General features: G+C 45.4%; 1 protein-coding gene across 1 annotated transcript in view; it reads left to right on the top strand.

Moving 5' to 3' along the window:
* IGFBP7 (insulin like growth factor binding protein 7) overlaps positions 1 to 20,722 on the top strand; it is a 36,514-nt gene that overhangs the window by 15,139 nt on the left and 653 nt on the right. The window contains exons 2-4 of the mRNA XM_066614102.1: positions 8,499 to 8,608; positions 11,684 to 11,800; positions 20,195 to 20,321. Of these exons, the coding sequence (XP_066470199.1) occupies positions 8,499 to 8,608; positions 11,684 to 11,800; positions 20,195 to 20,321 (354 nt within the window). The remainder of the gene's footprint in view (positions 1 to 8,498; positions 8,609 to 11,683; positions 11,801 to 20,194; positions 20,322 to 20,722) is intronic.

Raw genomic sequence — 20,722 nt, 5'->3', positions numbered from 1 at the left:
CTTCATTTCTCTCCCCTTCTCACCTCCCTTGTGTTGATATCTAGATTGTGAGTCCCATAGGGCAGAAATGGGCCAACTCATTCTTTGGAACGAGCCAGGCACACAAATGGTGTATTAACAAATAACACAGGCCTACAAAAATTGAGGGTCAGAAAAGTTTTTCCCAAACTGTGTGGTGGTTTGATATGAATTTGGGGTGCCAATTCCAAAAATGTCATCCATTTTGCCCTATCACATCTAGTTTTGGAGATATAGTATAGCCTCATTAGTGAATGATTCAGGCAGCTTCCTCATGAGGAAGCCATGGTGTAGGCTTCCTCATGAGGAAGCTGCTTGAACCATTCACTAAAGAGGCTATGCCGTGACTCCAAAACTAGATAGGGCAAAACGGATGCCATTTTTGGAATCAGCACCCCAAATATGCCCAGGAATTGGTGTAACGTTTAAGGAAGCAAAATGTGTGTTGGCCTGTGTAATCATCTTCAACCATCTTGCCATTTTGCCGCAGTGCAGTTGACATCACTGATGCAGATATCTTTGTAAAATAGGACACATATGGGCTTACCTATGCATTGAAAAAGGAACCAGAAGGGAAGCAGGAAAGAATGCTGGTGGCTGAGCTGGTTTTCCAGCAGCCATGTTGGAAATCAAGGTGTACACACACAAAAGATTGTTTTGTTGTCTCACTCTTCAGCACAAATATAATTATGGTCTAGATCAGTGTTTCTCCAACTGTGGGTTGGGACCCACTAGGTGGGTCACAAACCAATTTCAGCTAGGTCCCCATTCATTTCAGTATTTTATTTTTTACATATTCGACTTGATGCTGTCATGGCATGTGACTGCATTGGGGGAAATGTTACAGATCTGTACTTTTAACAGGCTACTGTGTATATGCTTTTAACAATGATAGTCAATGGGACTTACTCCTGGGTATGTTTCGGTACAATTGCAGCCTAGGATTGTTAAAAAATTTTCTGCTGGATGATGTCACTGCCAGTCATGACAGCACTTCCGGTGGGTCCTGACAGATTCTCATTCTAAAAAGTGGGTCCCGGTACTAAAAGTATGAGAACCACTGGTCTAGATATTTCCCGAATGTGAAGATTCAATTGCAGAGTCAGATTTTAAAGGGCAAATGGCACATTATGTTAAACATATCTCTGGAGTCAACATACTTCCTCCCCCCCTTAAATAGGAACCATGAGGGGACCAAAATTGTACTGGGACCATGACATGGGGGAGAGGGGGCTTCAAGCCTGCTAATTGGGCAAAGAGGCGCATTTTCAAGTGGTGCTTCTCTTATATTCATCAGAGAGCAACTGTCCATTTTCACCTCAGCGTGGTATCTTTTCCACTAGCTGTCAATAGTGTCTTTTCTCTCTCTTTTTAAAAAGAAAGCCCTTTGGGAACAGGGAACCATTTCTTTATTTGCTTAGCTATGGAAACCGCTTTGCAAACGACTTTGGTTGAAAATTGGTATAATAATATTCATCATCATCCTTTGCTGTTACCACAGTCCCAATCTGGATCAGGCTCCTCCACAGGAGTTTGTCTTGGGAGGAAAGCCCCCATTGGGGTCAATCCTGCAGAGGGGGAGCAATCCAGTTTTGGACCATTGTAGAGGGCAAAGTGTTAAAATTCCCTTCCCTCATGACTCATGGCATGCAGTACCTGCTGAAATTCCTTTTTGATAGCACAGGAGGCATGGGATCTTTCTTTGCCTTCCTGTGTTTCCACATTGACATTAAAAGGCTTAAGTGATAGAGGAGGAACAGCCCAATCTTATGCATGTCTACTCAGAAGTAAGTCCCATTAGTGTCAGTGGGGCTTACTTCCAGGAAGGTGTGGATAGGATTGGGCTGGAAGTTACCACCCAAACACACCCTTGTCTGTGTGTGACAAGAGTCCACACAAGTGCCAAAACTGTGAAGAAGAGAGATCTGGGCACAGAATCCAGCTTCCTGAGAATCTGTGCTTTCAATTTCAAAAAGCCAGTTTCCAGCCCTCTGGATCTCCCAAGATACACCTGGCAAAATCTCATAAACCAGTAGGAGTTGCTGAATAAGATTTTCAGTGGCCAAGGGTGGGGCTTCCATGCCAGGCAATGTTCCTTGCCTTTCCCCATGGAGAGCAACAGCAGTTGAGGTTTTAGAACAAAGTATGGAAAGGGAGAGAACTTTTTTGCAAATGTGCTCAATTTGCATATTTCACACATATTGGGAATTCCAGCTCTTCTTGCTGCAGAATTTCAAACAGATGTTTTTTTTGTCTTAGCAGGCAATGAGCATAGCCCTGGCAGGCTCTGGGTCTTACAGGGGCTGATGTTGCACATCTTTGAGGTAAAGTGGCAAGGTGCAAAGGGAGACAGAGCACCTGTATCTGAAACAGTTGCATCTAGGTGGACAGTTCAGCAGATGTAGAGCAAAGCTGCTCTGCTCTTCAGATGTAGATATGTGTGCCTTTGTGGCCGATTGCCTTACTTTGTAGAGATTAGCCTGCCTTTATTCTTGCATCAGACTGCATTGTACTGAGATTATTTCTTAGCAGGCAAGTGGAAGTTTGAGATTCTGATGGTGGAGCAGGCTCCTGCTCTGGGAGTTAATTTGCAAGCACTGATGGGAATTAATGTCGCAAGTACTCACAGACCAAAGTTATGGTGGAGCCCATTCATCAGCAAAGTTTTCAGCTCAAAATACGTGCTGGGTTTAGAGCAGCTGCTGAATTGTTGGTCACTGGAGGGCTAGAAAAGGGGGAAAGAGGGGACAGGGTCCCTCTTGCAAGAATGTAGAATATTTTCCAGTGTAGAATCCTGAGAACGTCTTAGTTTCCCAGGCTCTGTGTATTTCAGTCTCCCAGAGGGTCCCATCGAGTCTGAATTCCTTAATGTCTTGGGAAGTCAATACAGTGGCGCGTGGGCTTCCTTACAGTAATACGCGGGAACAAAGACAAAGGCTCATGGTCTTTAATGGGAGACCCTGCTGCCTCCATATGCATTTGTTAGGCTCCTGCACCCGGTTTCCAAAAGCAAAGGCCAGTAGGCCAGGGGAAGGAGGGGTATGTACAATAATGGTCGGGAGCAAAAGAAAACAGCAGTCAAGTGAATCATAACTTTTGCTCCATCCAAGGGAGCAAGGGGAAGGGGACTGCAGTTGGGAAAATGGGGAGATCCCATCTCAGACCGTGTTGGTCAGAGGATCTTCTAGGACAGAGGAGATAAACTGTGTTGGTTCCACTGTAGGGATCTCCCAGCAATCCTAGGACCCCTGGAATTCAGCTACCTAGGCAGCTGCCTGTATTGGATGGGTTGGTTAGTTCTAAGAATTTCCATTTCACATTCTCTCCTAATACACTCTCAAGCGGTTCCTTGAATCTCTTTTTCTGTTAGTTACTCAACCAAGGCGGGGCCAGTGTGTGTGGCCTCTGTTACATGCTCATAACCTTCAGCATTGCACAGGTGAAAACAGGGACACCACTGTATATTTGGGACATCTCAATTCTCCGATATAATCCTTAACAGTTCAAAATTAATCCCACCAACTGCTGTGTGTGAAGTGGCCTCTTGAGCACTACACAGTGCTTCAGAGTTCAAACACATGCATGCACATGAATGTGTACTAAAGTCAAGATGCATCCCCCGTGCACTCACCCCATGCACTAACTTCTGAAGAGCCTGGGAGAAAGCTGAACCGTGAAGTTTGTCCACTTCAGCAACTTTTACTTACAATATTATGTGGCACAGGGAGGGCCCTGCATGCCTTGCAAGCCTCAGTTCCCTTTGGGTGCCTCAGATTCCTTGAGAGAGGAGGAGGCTGAATCACCCTGGTTGTCACTATCCTCCTCTCTGTCATCTACTTCATAAGGCAGCATCGTAGAGCCTTCACTCCTTAGGCATGCTCTCGAGCTCTCTACTAGCCTACCTCTTCTCTCTTGATATCAGCACATTACTGATTATTCTCTTATATCTCTTCATTCCCAGCTGTGCCCCATTGCCTCCCCTCCCGTCTCCTAGTTGCCCTGATTACCAGGGAGAGACAGGAACAGGAAACTTTGCTTCTCACGTGCTTACCCCCTGGTTCCTGCCATGGCTTCCACAGCATCCGTTTGGCCTTCCCAGGTGTGGTCCTGGTCCTGGTGTTGTCTCCACTGAAGGGAAGATGCACCACGTCAGACTGGTAGGGTGTGAGCCCCTGCAGACCTTGCGCCCAATCCTATCCAATTTTCCAGTGACGGTGCAGCCGTGCTGATGGGGTGTGCACTGCATCCTATGGCGGGGAGGCAGTCACAGAGGCCTCCTCAAGGTATGGGAACATTTGTTCCCTTACCTAGGGGCTGCATTGCTGCTGCTCCGGTGCTGGAAAGTTGAATAGGATTGGGTCCCTGGTCAATTATCAAATTGCAGATAGGAAACTGAGTTTGAGAAGGAGAGGCTTGTCCAAGGACATCCAGTGAGTTCACAGGTGCCACCAAAATTTTCCTCCTTCTGCCCCTGAACAGCCCATGATGTTCGACAGGCCACAATCTCTCCCCTGAACCCCATCCCCTGTTGTTGGCCTACCTGCTGCGGCAGTGCTTCTACAAGCCACTTACACAGAGCCTTCGGCCACTTGTGCTGGCAGCTCCTGTGTACATGACAGAGACATGGCTTCTTACTGTTGGCCTAGGCCTAGGACTTACAGTGGCAGATCACAAAGTCTGCCACCATAAGTCCACAAAAGAATTGGGCTGTTAGCCACCATACTATAAAGCACTGAAGTTCCTTGATTCAGACTTGCCTGCAGTATCAGGTGACATTTAAGATTAAGAACTGGGCTCCCTTCCCAGGCAGAATTCCAAGGAGGATAATCTGACCAAACACACCAGGCAGCGGCCTCAAAAGGCTGAAAAAGCAGACAAAGCCAGCAAACATCTCCAATATGGGTCATGCTGTTTTTGTGAAAATCTCCTATCTTTAATCCAGCCTGGGGCGCCTGACTCACTGTTCTTGAATGCCTCGGATTGGCAGTGCTTCTTCAACAAGAGAACCTTGGCTGACTCAAGCCTGAAGGTCTGTCTCTTCCCATGGCAATGATGCACCCCCAGGGACACACTTCCTCTTCAGAATTGTAGGAGACCCAAGAAAATAGAAGGAAAGGTCACAGCCTATTCCACTTCAACTAGCCCAGCCAAAAAAGCTTGCAATTTTGAGTTCCGAAGTGCAGTGTTAAATGCTGTATAAAACTTTGGAGCAATGCATTGATATTAATAGGGCTTTTTTTTCCCCCTGAGATCTGGCTATATTTTTAACCTGAAATCCTGGGCAATGTTCATATAGTATCATTACTGCAGTAGCTTAAAGTAAGAAGGGTTTTCTTTTCCCTGTGATAGAACTAAAGAAGAAGAGAGCCAGGATAGTGCAGTGGTTCCCGAACTGTGATCTGTGGCTCCTTGGGCAGCTGTGGAAACCAACCAGGGGAACTGCAAATTCTTGCCATAAAACTGCCACCCTATACAAATGTATAGGATTGTAGCCCTAATGGGGAGCTGCAGCCAATGGCCCAGTAAGTCAAGGGAGTTACCAGTCAAAAAAGTTTGGAAACCATTGGTGTAGTGGTTTAGCAGTTGAATTTAGACCTGGGAGATCCAGGTTCAAATCTCTGCTCTCCCATGAAGCTTCCTAGGAATGAAGCTTCCTGGATGACCTTGAACCAGTCATGATCTCTCAGCCTCACCTATCTCACAGGGGTGTTGTGAGGACAAAAGGAGTGGAACAACTAGGTACACGACTCTGAGTTCCTTGCAGGAAGGATGATATAAAAATGAGAAAAATAAATAAAATAAGCATTTCTTTGTTGAAAATCACTATTTCCTGTTTTAAAAGCCCCCCCCCCCCAATACTTCTTTTGTGTCTGATGATATTTCTGAAAGCCATTTTCAGCCCTTTCTTTGCAACAAAAGTAATTGTGCAAAGGGAGATAGTATCGCAGATTACATCAGTGGCACAGCATTACACACAAACAGGAAACAGCTGTTTCTCTCTTCAACCCTCTCCAAACTCTGTTGCTTGGATGAAGGTGACGTGTTAGACTAGAAACATGACAAATTCCACCCCCTCCCCCCCCCGTGAGAATTGGAAGAGGTGTAAACATCACTCCTACAGTGGATGACTGCACTTGTCCCTCAAAGATACTGGACACTGAGTGTCCAACAAGTGACAGTCAGCTTCTAAGACTGAGCAGTGACAGGTCTGTGATGCCCTTAAGATGACAGTTTCATGGAGAGCACAGCAGTTGGGCCCAGCTTGAAATTTTGAAACTTCATAAGTCAAGGAGGAACAGCTAGCTAAATTCTGGGAAACTTCTTGAGCTGCCGTTCATTGTTGAAGACAAGAAGACCCCTTAAAAAACAGTTAGTCAAGGATTTTCCCCTGGGGGCTGGGGATAAGAATAGGCCCTCAGTTTGGCTGTACTTGTCGTAAGAGGCGACTAAACAGCCACCGGGTAGATGGGACTCGTCAGCCTGGGAAGGCAGCTCATCTGAGAGAAGGAAAACTCTGATCCCAAACCTCCACTGCCTTGTGGCTACATCCAGTTATGGAAAAGGCTTCAGGAGTCAACCTCGAGGCAAAATCTGGAGCCGGAGTCCCTGAGGCAGTTCATGGCTGAACACAGTCACGTTCTGGCAACTCCTGCGACGTCGCTGGAACCAACCGTATTGGCTTCTGCCTTTCCATTGGACCATTTCAGCGACGTGGAGAGGGGGGATTTGCTGCATGGGTAACAGTCTATCCTCCATATCTACTTTACCCAGGCTTCGCGCACTGGAGAGGACACTCTGTTCCAGAACACTATTCAGAGTGCGATACCATAGTCTTCCGAGACTGAAGGATGCCAACACACGTCAAGGATTTAAGGTTGTTTCATCTTTGAGTTTATCACTGTTCAAATTATATGACAGTGCTCCATGGAGTGTACTATCTCCTCTGATGTATATTTGGCATGATGTAGAGCTGTCAACACAGGTTCTGTTAGCAGAACCTCCAAGATTCTGTGGAGACTTTCCTTTGTTACTTATCAGTATTCTGCATGGGTGCTGATGAGGTGCATATCACATGAGTGACCATGAAATGAGCAAGAATTGAATGTATAGCACATTGGACAATTGAGCACATACAGCACATTGAACCTGTTTCAAAGGGTGCCTTAAAGAGAACAAAGAGAGTATGGTGTGGTGGATCTAGGCAACTGCCCTGTGTCATGTCAGCTAGCATTTCTTCATCTCATTGGCTTGGATCTAGAGTACTCCACCATGAGAAGAACATGTGTCAGCTTGGGTACCAAACTGGAATTTCCTCTGAAAATCTGATTTTATTCCTGGCTATAGCTGCCTGTGCCATTGTTATTATTATTCTTGTTTTTACTTGTTGACAAAAATGTCTCCATATTGGTTTATGTAGCAAAGAAAAACTCCATTCCAGAAAGTCCTTTGAGGAGGCACATGAAACAGAAGACAGACATCTCGTCCTGTCCCGTCCCGTCCCGTCCCGTCCCATCCCCGTAATAAAAACAGAGGCTTGAGTGTCTAGTAAAGTGAAACCTTTTTCTTAAAGGTTAGAAGGCTGGATGAGTGGGAAAGCCCCAGGGCATGTAGGGAACACCTCGAGGATGTCATTGACTTCTGTTTGTGGTATACAAGACGATTCTGTCTTTAGGTACTTTGTACTCATTCTTAATGTACATAACCAGGATCCAAGATACCTGAATCAGTGTGCAATGTGCTTTCATGAGTACATGGTGTGGGCAGGTGTCGGGTGCTGACTGTCTCTTGGGGCAGATGTCTCATGGGGAATCACTCTGGAAGGTCTTCTGACCATCTGAGTACCTTGGGGAGCTTCCGGGGGATACTGCCAGAAGGAGGAAGTTGAAAGACTCTCATGCATGGTGCTTGGAAGCCAGGTTTCCTCACTTCTTCCTTTTGATCACTAGGACCTAGAAGACAGAACCCAAAGAATGACTTCACCTGTCCCCAAAAACCTGAGCCTGCCTTCTCAGGATGTTCCCCCTCCTTTGCCGTTTGTATAAATTGCTTTGGAATGTCTCCTCAGGCATGTGGAAATAGCTGTGTGGTTCTTTGGCTTGGGCCACAGTAAATGTTCCAGGGGTCTCAGTGAGGTTTTGTATCTCCTGCTGCACAGGACTTGCTTAATTAACAGCACGAGCCTATTCATATCTACTCAGAAATAAGTCCAATTGTGTTCAATGAGGCTTACTCCCAGGAAAATATCTGTAGAATTGCAGCCTGAGCCATTTCTGTCCAATGTTGCATATACGCAACAGATATCCAATGTGTACATCTGTGGGCTGGGCAGAAATGGGTTAAAGATACTAGACTCGCTGTATCTGAAGTTTAACCATTTTGTATATTATTTATTTGTTAATAAAACAAACCCTGAACTTGATACTTTATCCCGTAATGTATATATTGCCCAGCCTTCTAAAAGAATTCTCTCTTGTTTCTAGGACCATCCATTGTGACACCCCCTAAAGACATTTGGAATGTCACGGGGGCCCAGGTTTACCTGAGTTGTGAGGTCATTGGTGTTCCAACTCCAGTGCTCACCTGGAACAAGGTCAGTTACCTTTGGTGTAACTTTGAAAATTATCCACCAGGAGATTCACCTGCACAAACTCCATTGAAATGAATGGAATCCACTCAAGAATATTGTACTGCCAAGCTGTCTTTATCTGGGGCTTATTGTGTAGAACTTTCTAGTGCAATGTTTCCCAAACAGTGGGTTGGGATGCACCAGTTGGTCATGACCTGATTATTGGTAGGTCATGAAATTGAAACTGACAAGCTGAGAGCTGACAAGGAAAATGTATTGAGCACTATGGAAAGTGAAGCTGAGTCACTTGTATGTGTTTGCTCACTAGTAAGCAAGCGTGCCTTGGCTCTTAGCGAAGGTCAGGCTAAGGGAATACAAAGCCACCGGAATGGTCCCAATCCAATGCATGTGGAGCTCAACAAATGCTCCAGAAGGCAGATGTCCCGTCCCATCCTCGTAATAAAAAGGATAAAAACAGAGGCTTGAGTGGCTAGTAAAGTGAAACCTTTTTCTTAAAGCCTTATAAATCTAGGTGGGTCCCAACAGAGTGTTGTTTTAAAAAGTGGGTCCCAGTGCTAAAAAGATTGGGAACCACTGTCCTACTGGATTGTGTCAACAATAACAATTGGTAGTTGTTATGTACTGAAGAACAAAAAAAGGATTAAGAGAGTTTAAACAGCTGGAAAAAATACTTTTTGTGCAATTAATCACAGCAGAAGCTTATCATAGAGGCCCTCCAAATGCACAGAGGGTGGATTAAAGTGAAACATGACAAAACAAGGCAGTGGAAAAAAACAGACATGCAGTGCCAAGCCAAACACTCCCTCAAAGCTTTGCAAGCAGAACTAAGATTACTAGAAGAGGAGGCTCTCAACAGCTTGCAAAAGAAAAGCAAATTCTCCACTAATCAGTCATTGTATTGTTTTGTGCACAGAGCAAAAGAAAACTTTTGAGTCCCTGCACCTTTTTTCTTGTCATTTTTTTTTGGGGGGGGGGCATATTCTCATTTCATTTCTGTTTATCCTTCTGAAAGAGGCTCTGATCCACTTTACCATATTAGGTCTTGGTAGGGAGAGGCAAATGCATTAAGGAATGTGAGCTCTCAAGCACTCCATGAAACTGTGAAAGCACTGAAACACACTAGGAAGGAGTCTAGTAATCTGATGCTATTACGTAGTCTGCAGTCACATAGGAACAGAGGATAAAGGCACAAGAGTGGGAGTTATCCCTTCTGTATGCAACCAGATGACCAGGTTACCTGAGGGACTGTCTCCTCCTATACAAATCTGTGTTCCACTTTCATGCATCGTTCAAGGTTTTCCCTGATCGTCAGAGGTTTGGCTGAGCAGGGCCTTCTCAACCACAGTCCCCAAGTTGTGGATCACCATGCCATTGGAGGATCATTTGGTCCCTTCACTTTTGGTTTTTATGCACCTGGGGAAAACTGTTACCCTCCCCCCACAAAAAAAACAAACCATGATTTAGAATTATTAGTAACATATGCTTAAGGTCATTGACTTCATAGGAAAATGCTTTATTGATATAAAATTCTTGGTAAGGGTCATTAAAAATGTTACTAGTTTCAAAATGTGTTGTGTTCGGCTGTATTACGAGTGGATAAGGGGGAAGTACTGCTTTATATGTGTTCAGGATTACATGCCACTCTCTGCGGTCCCAACCCCTACCTTTTATTCTATAGTTTTCTTAAGGGAGAAACTTCTCTTTAAGTCCAGTGCAGGGCATGGACATATATAAAGTGTCCATTAACCCCTATTTACATTCTTTCTTGTGGGGGAAAGTCCCCTTTATACATCATTATGCAATACTTCCAAGCTTTTTGGTCTCTAAATACGTCTAGTTATAAAGTTGTAATTAATTAGAATTCCAATTTTACTTGCTCTGGAAGGTGCTAGTGACACACCGACTTCTGGAGTTGTGTCACTCAATCAGCTGTGGATCTCCACAGCCCCACACCCAGGGCAAAGCTCCATGATGGCCCCCCCGTGGGCTATCGCCACCCCTCCACGCAGAAATTTGCCCCTCCCTAATCACCAGAGGCTCACGGAGCCTCACGCGAGCTCTGCCCATGTCTGGAAAGCCTCTCTGAGCTCCCCGACGCTATAAACTGTGCTTCTGGAAAACCAGAAGCACAGTTTACACCCCCATCTGGAGCCTCAGAGAGGTTTCCGCGGGATCCTAGTGGCTGGCGCCTGGGGCTTTTGCCCCGTAGAAGTCTATGGCAGGTACGCAACTGCAGTCAATTGAGTACTTATCTGAGTGGAAAGAAGGAAAGCAAGTTCACACATTCTTTTTCCAGAGACCTTGCTACAGGGAGAAGGTATCCATTGACATGGAAGATTCTGGAGATATTTGAACACTGGATCTCCTGTTTGCTCATTTCCCGACCCGCACAGTAATACAAGGAAGAATACAAGTTGAACCCACTGCCAATCTCTCCCTGCTTAGAATCCCTGGGGACAACTGAAACAACATTTGATAGATTTTCCTTCATCGTGGAAGACCACAGCCAATCTATAGTCCAGATCTAAAGAGAGGCTTCTGTTCATGCATGTTGCTTGAACAACTGACACCTGCACCAACCTCACCCCCCCCCCCCAGCAATACTAAAAGCTGCTTTTGAAACTCTCTTCAGTTTCAAAGCTGGTTTGGCATGCTGCAGAGACAGGGGCTGCTCTTTGAGGAAAAACATGCCTAAAGCTTTCTTTGGGATCGTGGAACAAGGTTCACAGCTTTTTTGATCCAAGCCAGTGTTAATAAAGTTTTCCCACAGTGTATTAGACTTGGAGCGCAATCCTAACCAACTTTCCAGCACTGGTTTAACTGTGCCAGTGGGGCATGTACTGCATCCTGCAGTTGGGGGGGGCAGTCACGGAAGCCTCCTCAAGGTTAGGCAATGTTTGTACCCTAATGTCGGAGTTACATTGCCCTTATGTCGGTGCTAGAAAGTGGGTTAGGACTGCACCCTTACTGTTTGGAACTTGTGTCCTACTCAGCCAGCAAACTGGTTGGTAGGTAGGTACTGGGATAATCCAAGCAATTACTAATGAACTGGTATTTCCTTTTCCCCTTATGTGGCAGATCACAAGGGGACAATATGGGGTCCAAAGGATGGAGCTTCTTCCAGGGGACCGGGACAATTTAGCCATCCAGACTCGTGGTGGTCCTGAGAAACACGAAGTAACCGGTTGGGTGTTGGTAAGTATCAACTATGGAAATTATGTACAGTTTTGATAGAGCGGTGGCATGCTTCAAGAAAGAAATCGGTTTTCAGACCTGGTTCCTGGTTGGGAAGAATTACAGCACATGGAAGTGACACACAATGGGGGTGGGATGCCATACCTTTCTGGGCTCACTGGATGTCCACGTGTATCCTTGGTGCGATGCCAAGATGCTAAGCCTGAATTGTCCTATCAGTTCCCATACTTTATGCAGGATGGCTGTTGCTCGTATTGGACAGTATATACAGGTGCAGCCTATTTATCGACGGATTTTTTATCTGCGGATTTGTCTCTGTGCGAATGGGGTGGGGGGGAACTGAAAGTCGCACACACCTTTGCCTCCTTTGGCAGCCCAAAACACTGCCAAAAGGCTCAAAACAGGGAAATAGCCCTGGAGCCCTGGAAGAGGTTCCCCTTGCGAAGGAACAGTAAGACTCCTGGAGCTCCTGAGCAGGGGCGTGGCTACAGATGGGGCAGTGCATTAAGTTTCCCAGAGAGCCTTCCTGCAGAGTGCAAGCGGCTCCTCCCTCTCCATTCGCCTCACCCCTGCCCACATGGCTGCAAAGGGGAGGGGAGGAGCTGCTTGCAAGCTGCAGGAGGCGATTGGCTCCCAACGGGAGAGGGAGGAGCTCTTGCACGCTGCAGGAAGGCTCTCTACAAAACTTAGTGCACCACCACCACCACCCCCGTAGCCACACTTCTGTCCCTGAGCCAGCAAAGAGGCTGGGGGGGGGGCGGAAGACCTCTGTAGCCAGAGCATGTGCAGCAAGGTGGAGCTCTCTCTCTCTCTCTCTCACACACACACACACACACACACAGGGGCAGGTGCGGCAGCAACAGAGGGGATTGCTTTAAAAAACCCTGGGAGTGTTTGCCCAATCCCTCCTCCAGATGGTGCAGGCTCTCCTGCTCCAGCCTACAGAAACAAAACACCCCAGCAAGGTGACAATCCTCTCCACACTTTCCTGGGAGTAAGCCCCATTGACTACAGTGAGGCTTACATGAAAGAAGCGGGACAGCTGGGGATGGAGCAGAGTGGAGGGGATGGAATTAAGAACAGCTGCCTTAGTTTCCTTCCGTCTGGAAGTGTCAGGCTGTGTTTATGATCAGCCTGCCTATGTAAACCACTTTGATTCTACATGACTCGAGTCTTCAAGTCTTTGAAAATGGTAGTGTATAAATAATATAATAAATATTCTTCAATGTTAAAAGGACATCTGGCTAAGCTGAAAAAACTCATATATGAAGTGACAAGTGTAAGTAAAAAAGCTTCTAAATTTTCAGATACCTGACTCACCAGATCATGTCTCTGAGTGAGGGAGAACTGTGGCTGCTGTGAAGCTTGAAAAGGCAGAACACAGCCAGGAGGAGGGTTGCACTTGGATAGAAACATCTGATGAACTGAGGGTTCTGTGTCTCACAGAACAGTACTTGTAAAAAAAAAACCCTTTGAAAAAAATGATGGTTTATGACTAGTCTATGTAAACTGCTTGGAGGGCCCAATCTTATGGGCCTCTGTAAAGCACATTTGCTACTCAGTTTGAGTAAGCGGCACGCAGCGGTGAGGCCTGTGCCACACTGCCAGTGCCGCGAAGGAAGGCCCGGCTGCTGCCAGTGACCAGGTAAGCGCCAGGTGGCACGAGGAGAGTGGTGGGAGGGTGTGGGGAGGCACTCCTGGGCAGAGGGAGGGCAGAATGGAGGGAGGAACTGGCCTAGGAGGGGGTGGGACCAGTGGAGGCCTCCACCAGATCCTATGCTCCGTGTCGGACTTAGAAGCCCAACACGGGGCTTTGCAAGTCTGCACCAGTGATTTAGCAGGTGCAGAGTAGCCCCACTGTGGAGACTGGGGCTTTACATAGGATAAGGGGGTGAATTTCGCCTTCCCCGAGGAGATCTCCAGAGGCTTCCCCGGTCGCACAGGATACAGCGGTGGCCATTTCGGCACCACTGTAGCCTGGAGTGCCAGGAAGCAAAAGATTGAGCTGTGAGCCTTTCTAAAACCAGAGGAAGGAAGGAAGGAATAGAACTGTAAGCTCACACTTTAGCCATGGAACTAGTCTATGAAGGCATGAAGTCTGAGGAGGACTGTCTGTACCAGGTCTGTGTGATAAGCAGTCTCGTCTCAGATCCTGATGCCTTATTCTGTAAAGAAAAACATCAGTGTATGTGTGTCTTAATTCTTGCTGTTCAGAACCAGTGCTAAGCTTATTTTTTAAGAAATAGCTTACTCTGTATTCACAACCACATAGCCCATTCTCTTTATTCTTACACAAAACATGTATTATTCCCCTCCCCTGAGTCTACCAGCCAACCCCTCCAACACACCTAATTCTTGAAGAAGTAAATAACATTAGGAACCATTGTGCATAGTGGGCGAGGGGTCCACACGCAGACATGCATCACCAGGGTGCCAGCAGGGGGTGGGACCTGGCCCTTCCCTTCCTGAGCACCATCTGAGTGGCAGACTCCAGGAGTGAAGTGGAAAGTGGGATTCCCTCAATGGCTGCCTCAAATCGAAGACCGTCCAGACGATCCAGCATTCCATGAACGTTGCTCCTTCACACATGTTGAGAAAATGGATTTTGGGGTGAAGAAATCGAGTTTGTTCTGCATTGTCCACTGTGGTGCCAGGGGACAGTGGAGAACAGCATTGATGTTGCATACCCAGGAAGCAGGAAAAGGATGAGAGAAGCAGAGTCATTCTAGGAAAGAAGAATGGTGGAATGGCAATTTGGAAAAAAGCAGTTTGAAATGAATATGGGGGAGAGAGAGAGAGTGGCTCTGAGGAAAAGCAGCCAAGTAGATGGTTAGGAAGGGCTGAAGCATTCTCTGAAGACCATCTGGAAAGTCCCATCGATGAGCAAACCTCCTTCCTGTAGAATAGACATTAATATTTACCTCAATGTTGTAAAGTTTATCGTAAAATTCTCTAGAAGAAATTCAGCTGAGTCAGTGTTGTTGGATGGGGACCAAGCACTAACCTGACAAATCCGGTGTTGTTGAAAGTGGCCACAGTAACGTTTACTGAAGGGTTTCAGGATCCATTTCCCATGACAGCACACAAACAACTCACTGTTCTGGAGCTCTGGAGTGGGCGACCATATCCCAAACAGCTTTTGAAATGGCCTTGCGGTTTTTGTCCAACAGGCTCAATGTCCCGTGAATGCAACTAGCCATACATATCCTTAGATCTTAGCTGCACATGGTGAATTTCAGGGGACAATCATCATGAGCTATGATGCCTCTTCCTCACCCGTCCCCCCTTTTAAATAGTAATTGAGAAATGGGAATAAGTGATAAAGTGATCATGAAACACAAAGCACTCTGTCAGACATATTAATTATGCCAAAATTTCAATTTTAGTTTGGCCTTGCTGGAGAATGTGGTTGGTCTTAGCATAGAAATTTTTAAAATAACTATAAAAAAATAGCTGTGGTACTTAGTGTATAACTATTTCACACACATTCAGTACTGTAATTAATATATCACAATAAGGTAAGCCATTATTAGTCCACATATTGCAGGTAGGCTGTGGGGTTTCACTTATAGATGATCCAGTAATCACCCAAAGTCCTATCCACACTTACCTGGGAGTAAGCCTGACTATAATGGAATTTACTTCTGAGTAGACTTGAATAAGTCAGGCTCAAAGCCAACCATTTTATATGTAAAACTATACAGTGACACCAGAAAACAGATAAAAGGATCACTTTAGGTTTCCTTTAATAACTTCATTCTGGAAGTCCATCACAGGATGCAAGCCGTGATGGGTACATGCAGCCTCCTGATCTGAGGCTACCTCGGAATGCCAGATGCAAGGGAGGGCACCAGGACACAGGTCTCCTGTAGTCTTGTGTGCTCCCTGAGGCGTCAGGTGGGTCACTGTGAGATACAGGAGGCTGGACTAGATGGGCTTTTGGCCTGATCCAGTTGCGCTTTTCTTCTACACAAAATCAAGTGTGCCACTAGCCAAGCATATGTTAACAAAATGCCCAGCCCCACAGGGATTATGTCAACAGAACTATACCCAGAACCTCTGTGACCCAGCCTCAGGGTGACCAGATGCCATAACCACAAGAGGCACCCCAAATGTAGGACAACCAAAAAATGTAGGACATGACAAAATACAAGCTAAAAACACTCGTATATTGATTTCATGTGGTTAATTTAAACACTATATTACTTATTATTAAATTTAAAAAACTTTAATACATATAGGGTGCAATCCTAACTGACTTTCCAACACTGACTTAGCCGCGATGCAGCCCCAAGGTAAGGTAACAAACATGTCCTTACCTTGAGGAGGCCCTGTTGATTGCCTCCCCACTGCAAGATGCAGTGCATGCTACATTGGCACAGCAATATCAATGCTGGAAAGTTGGTTAGGATTTCGCCCATTGTTTATTAATTACACAAAGGCTGTGCACTGCCTGCTCACAGGGAAAAGGAGGACTTTTAAGTTCTTTTCCAGGACACAAGGCTGAAAAGGAGGATGTGTCCTGGAAAAAGAGGACATCTGGTCACCCTACCCAGCCTCTGTGTTCCTGGAGGAAGAAATGGACTCAGGCACCTGTGGATAATTAACGATAGCTGACCATTTCTTTAAAACAATTTGGGGTAAGAGAAAGGAGACCAAGGATAGGGCAGGCAAGGAGTTGAGGTTTCCCAAAGTAAATATAAAAGATAAGTAAAATGATCTTCCCATGCGCTACCATCTAAAAGCCAACATCACCTTTCCTACAACACTCTGTCTCTGTATAGGGAGCTCGATTCAACAGGCAGCGGAATATCTTCCTGGGACCAGCAAGGCCTTGCAGCAGTGAAAACCAGATTGCAAGGGCAGCAATAGCCACAAGAATGAGCCCTGATGGGAGGGAGCTGGTTGCTTATATAGAGCCCTTCTGTTAGTTCTCATAGAAGCTGTTCCATATAAGGAGAGGCCTTATAGGTTCAGCGGTAATGCTGAACCTGATACAAGTTTTCCCTCTGGTCCAAGGCCTCTGTGACTGCCTTTCTTGTGATCAATGCTTACCCTGTGAGATTAATACAGGAACTCAAAGGAGTGAGTGAAAACATTCAAACGTAAGTGATCAAATATTCATGTTTGCCTTCATCAAGGCTGGAAGGAACATTCTAAAATGTTAATTGCTAACTGGCCAAGGCACTTTTGCAATTGGTGTCCCCTCTTGCATTTAGCAGGGGAAGAGTAATTGTCACACTTGACTTCAGCACAGTGTCTTTTGCAGTGGCTGTTTGGAAGTGTTTCTTCTGGATCTTTTCAGATTGTGAGCCCTTTTGGGACGAGGAGCCATTTAGTTTGCTGATTTTTGTCTGTTGTTGGTGAAAGATTAAAAAAACTGGAATCTGACGAGAGAGCAGTTTGATTATTAAGCGCTTAGGTGAGAGCCAATACCTTGGTACAGGATCTGTCGGACTTCATCTGACAGGCTATTTATACTATTCAGCGCTGACCAATCACTCTCCTCCTGCCTTCCCCGTCACCAGGCAAAACTGCAATGTGCTGTGACAGAACATCATTGTAGCAACTTGAAACAGGTTCAAACTAGTAATCATGGCAGCTGTGAACTGTTACGTTCCACAGTCTTTCATCTAGTGCTGCTCAACATTTGTCCTCTGCTGTGCCAGTTCACATGGTCCACTTATTCAGAGTACCACTGGAAGGAACTGAAAACCATACTTACCATACTTATTTCACGTTATTTACAATCTCCTTTTCTGTCCCTCCAATGAATTCATACAATCACTGTTGGTTTTTTGTTTTGTTTTGACAAGGAACACAATATAAGTATGGAAGTAACGTGATGATATCATCACCAGTTACTTCTGGGTTGGGAGGCCAGATGCAGTGCAATCAACAACAGTAAGAGGATCAGGGTGGACAGGAGGGCTTTTTTTTAGCATGGAAAAGCATGCTTTGGAGCTCTGCCCATTGAGCCAAGCCTCCACCACTGTTTGTGTGATGTTACTGGTCTCACTGCCAAGTGGCAGGGGTCCCGTGAGTACCAGCAGACACCACCTCAAGTACCACAGGTGTACCCATACTGGTTGAGAAACACTGCTCTGATCAATTTTCCCTACACTTTAAACCTCTTTGTGGATTTTTTGTTGAAAAGTGGTATATACAAATTTTTTATTGTTATTATTGGAGCAGGTGGGCCAAGCAAGGAACTGCATGCCTTGAAAATTGTTTCCCTGTTCCTTCTGTAATTTTCAAACCTAACAAAGGTCATCATAAGACACCTTCTCTTGTGTTGACACCACATATTTTCTCTCCGCCCCCCAATAATGCACACAAACATCATCCAAATTCATCATGTTACCATATGTTGTCCAATGCAAAAAGGTAAGTGCTACTGGGGCTGCAGGCGGCTGCCTTCCCCTTCGTAAAAGGGTAATGGATAATCATCATCACTGAACAGGATTAATCATCTGGCAGCACCATTTTCTTAATGAAATACTTATTCTGAATAAAAAGTACCCTAACTAAGAGAGCCAGAAACACAGGACCTATCCATTAAAATTGGTTCCTAGAGCACTGCTGTGCCTCACACTGGCATGCCTTAGAAGTAATCTAAGAAGTACATCCACTTAGAAGTAATCTAACGGGACTTACACTTTACTGAATGTATAGATTGCAGCCTTACAGCCCAATCCTAACCAGTGCTGGTGCAATGGGGCCTCATGGCCTCCGCTGTATCCAGCGCTAATTGAGAGCTAGCTGGCTGGCTGTCTCCTTGGGGTAAGGGGATATTTTTCCTCCTACCCCAAGTAATGCTTTAGCCTGCCCTGTGAGGCTACTCGAATCTGCACCAACTACTGTATTGAGCAGCCCCATGGAGGGCATTTGGGTTCGGAAGGATAGGATATGGCGGAGGCCTGTTCCACTGTCCCCTCCCAGGCCTGATCCGCACCAGATCTGCCCTCCCCCATTGAGAAATGTCCCCTCCCAGCCTCCAACCATCCTCCCACCGTTCTCTCCGAGCCCCTGTGCTTTACTTACCTCTGCTGGTGGCTGGGGATGCAGTGTTGTGGGCACTGCTTACTCTGAGACACCCTCTGCTGGCACAGCAGCAGAATATCAGTATAGGATTGTGCTCTTCAATCAGCATTGTCATGTTCTCACAGTGCTTTTGCTGGTTAAACAACTTTCACAGAGAGGCTCACCAGGTCAAGTCCACTGCGTAGTCAGAGGACCTCTGGCAGGCCTTTGGGGACTGATGCAGTAGTTTCATTGTCATGGAATGGTGCGGAGGGATACATGTTGACTTTTCAAATGGCCAATTGAATTTTATTTGGCTTCATGGGGATTTATAAAAACCAATGTCTATTGTACAGTTTTTACACTCATTATAAGTTGTTGAACGTAGAAAGATAGACTACAATTGGCAGGAGGTCTGGTCTAGAGGGTAGAGCTTCCATTTGCCTGAAGATAACATCCGAAGGTCGCCAGTTCAAGGCCACTGGCACTGTGCGACCTTGAAGCAGCTGACAAGCTGAGCTGAGTTATTCCATCTGCTCTGAGTATGGGAGGATGGAGGCCAGAATGTGAAACCAAATCAGAAAGAAACATCTGAAATGTTGGTGATTCTTGAAAGATAGAACATTCTTTCAAATTGTAAAAATCCCTACGGGGATTTAATCAGCCTGCCTATGTAAACCGCCTTGAATAAAGTCTTGAATAAAGACCAAGAAAGGCGGTATATAAATACCTGTATTATTATTATTATTATTATTATTACAATTGTAGTTTGGACTCAAAGAATCCCATGCATACAGCAAGGATTTTTCCACCTCATTTGTACTGCAGCCCTCATGTCGCCCTCAAAAGCTGCTGAGAGGGAGGACAACTATACACAGTGTCATGCAGTGGTTTTGTGACAGATGGAATTAGCAAGACATAGTCTCAGTTTCTTCTACTCCCACATGAGATATTTAGGATCCTTGCCATATGAGAACAAATGCTTTCCATCTAGATATATGGTCTCCAGAAGTTTGTTTGCATTATCTTTGTTTCTAGAAAAGACACATGTAAATAGGATACACTTCTCAAGCACTGTGAAGTTGTTTTTGTTTGGGGCTTCTCCTTACACTTCGCTCCCAAAGCATTAAAAGCAGGATTGCACTAGGGGAACTGGAAAAACAAGAACCATGCATTGGCATCTGAAGTTTTACTGCTTATTAGGGTTAAAAAAATCACCATGCTTCTAATTGATCATCTCAGAATGGGCTTTCAGTGGGTTTGGGACCAGTTTATCTATCTCAAAGCATTCCGAGTGGAGCCATATTGGATAAATGTATTGTTACATGTACCTCAAAAAACAGTTTGTTAACTATTGTTTTCTTTTGATAGATATCCCCTTTGAGTAAAGATGATGCTGGAGAGTACGAATGTCATGCACTGAACTCTAAAGGAGAAGCTACAGCCTCTGCAAGGATTAATGTGGTTAATTCTTTACATGAAATACCCACAATAAGAGGTAAGCACCTTCAGAACTATGCTGTATTGAGACGGATATGAAAAGGAAAACAGCCATATGACTCTATATACAAGATTGGTCGGTTGACTTTTATTATGATTTCAATATACTTTCAACTGTCAAGTTCAAAGTTTTCTTGTCAGGGTTTACATTGTTCTTGATCTCAGAAGGTTTATGAATGGACAGGATCTTGAGCAGACACAAGACAGAGCCAGCAAGAGGGTAGAGAAGACTCCCAGCCCTGTGTTTGGAGTCATGGCCTTTTTCCATTCTCAAGTAATTCAAAGCAAGAGGAAGGAAGGGAAGCAAGAAAAGTTCCCACCTGCCATGATGACTAGAATCCTGGCAAAAGATACCATGGGCTTCCCCACACATCACACAAAGAAAAAGAGCTGGCAGGA

This window comes from Tiliqua scincoides, chromosome 2 (genome assembly GCF_035046505.1).
Source record: "Tiliqua scincoides isolate rTilSci1 chromosome 2, rTilSci1.hap2, whole genome shotgun sequence".
Lineage (NCBI taxonomy): Eukaryota > Metazoa > Chordata > Lepidosauria > Squamata > Scincidae > Tiliqua > Tiliqua scincoides.
Note: the sequence above shows the minus strand (reverse complement) of the source record. Positions and strands in the feature narration are given on the sequence as shown.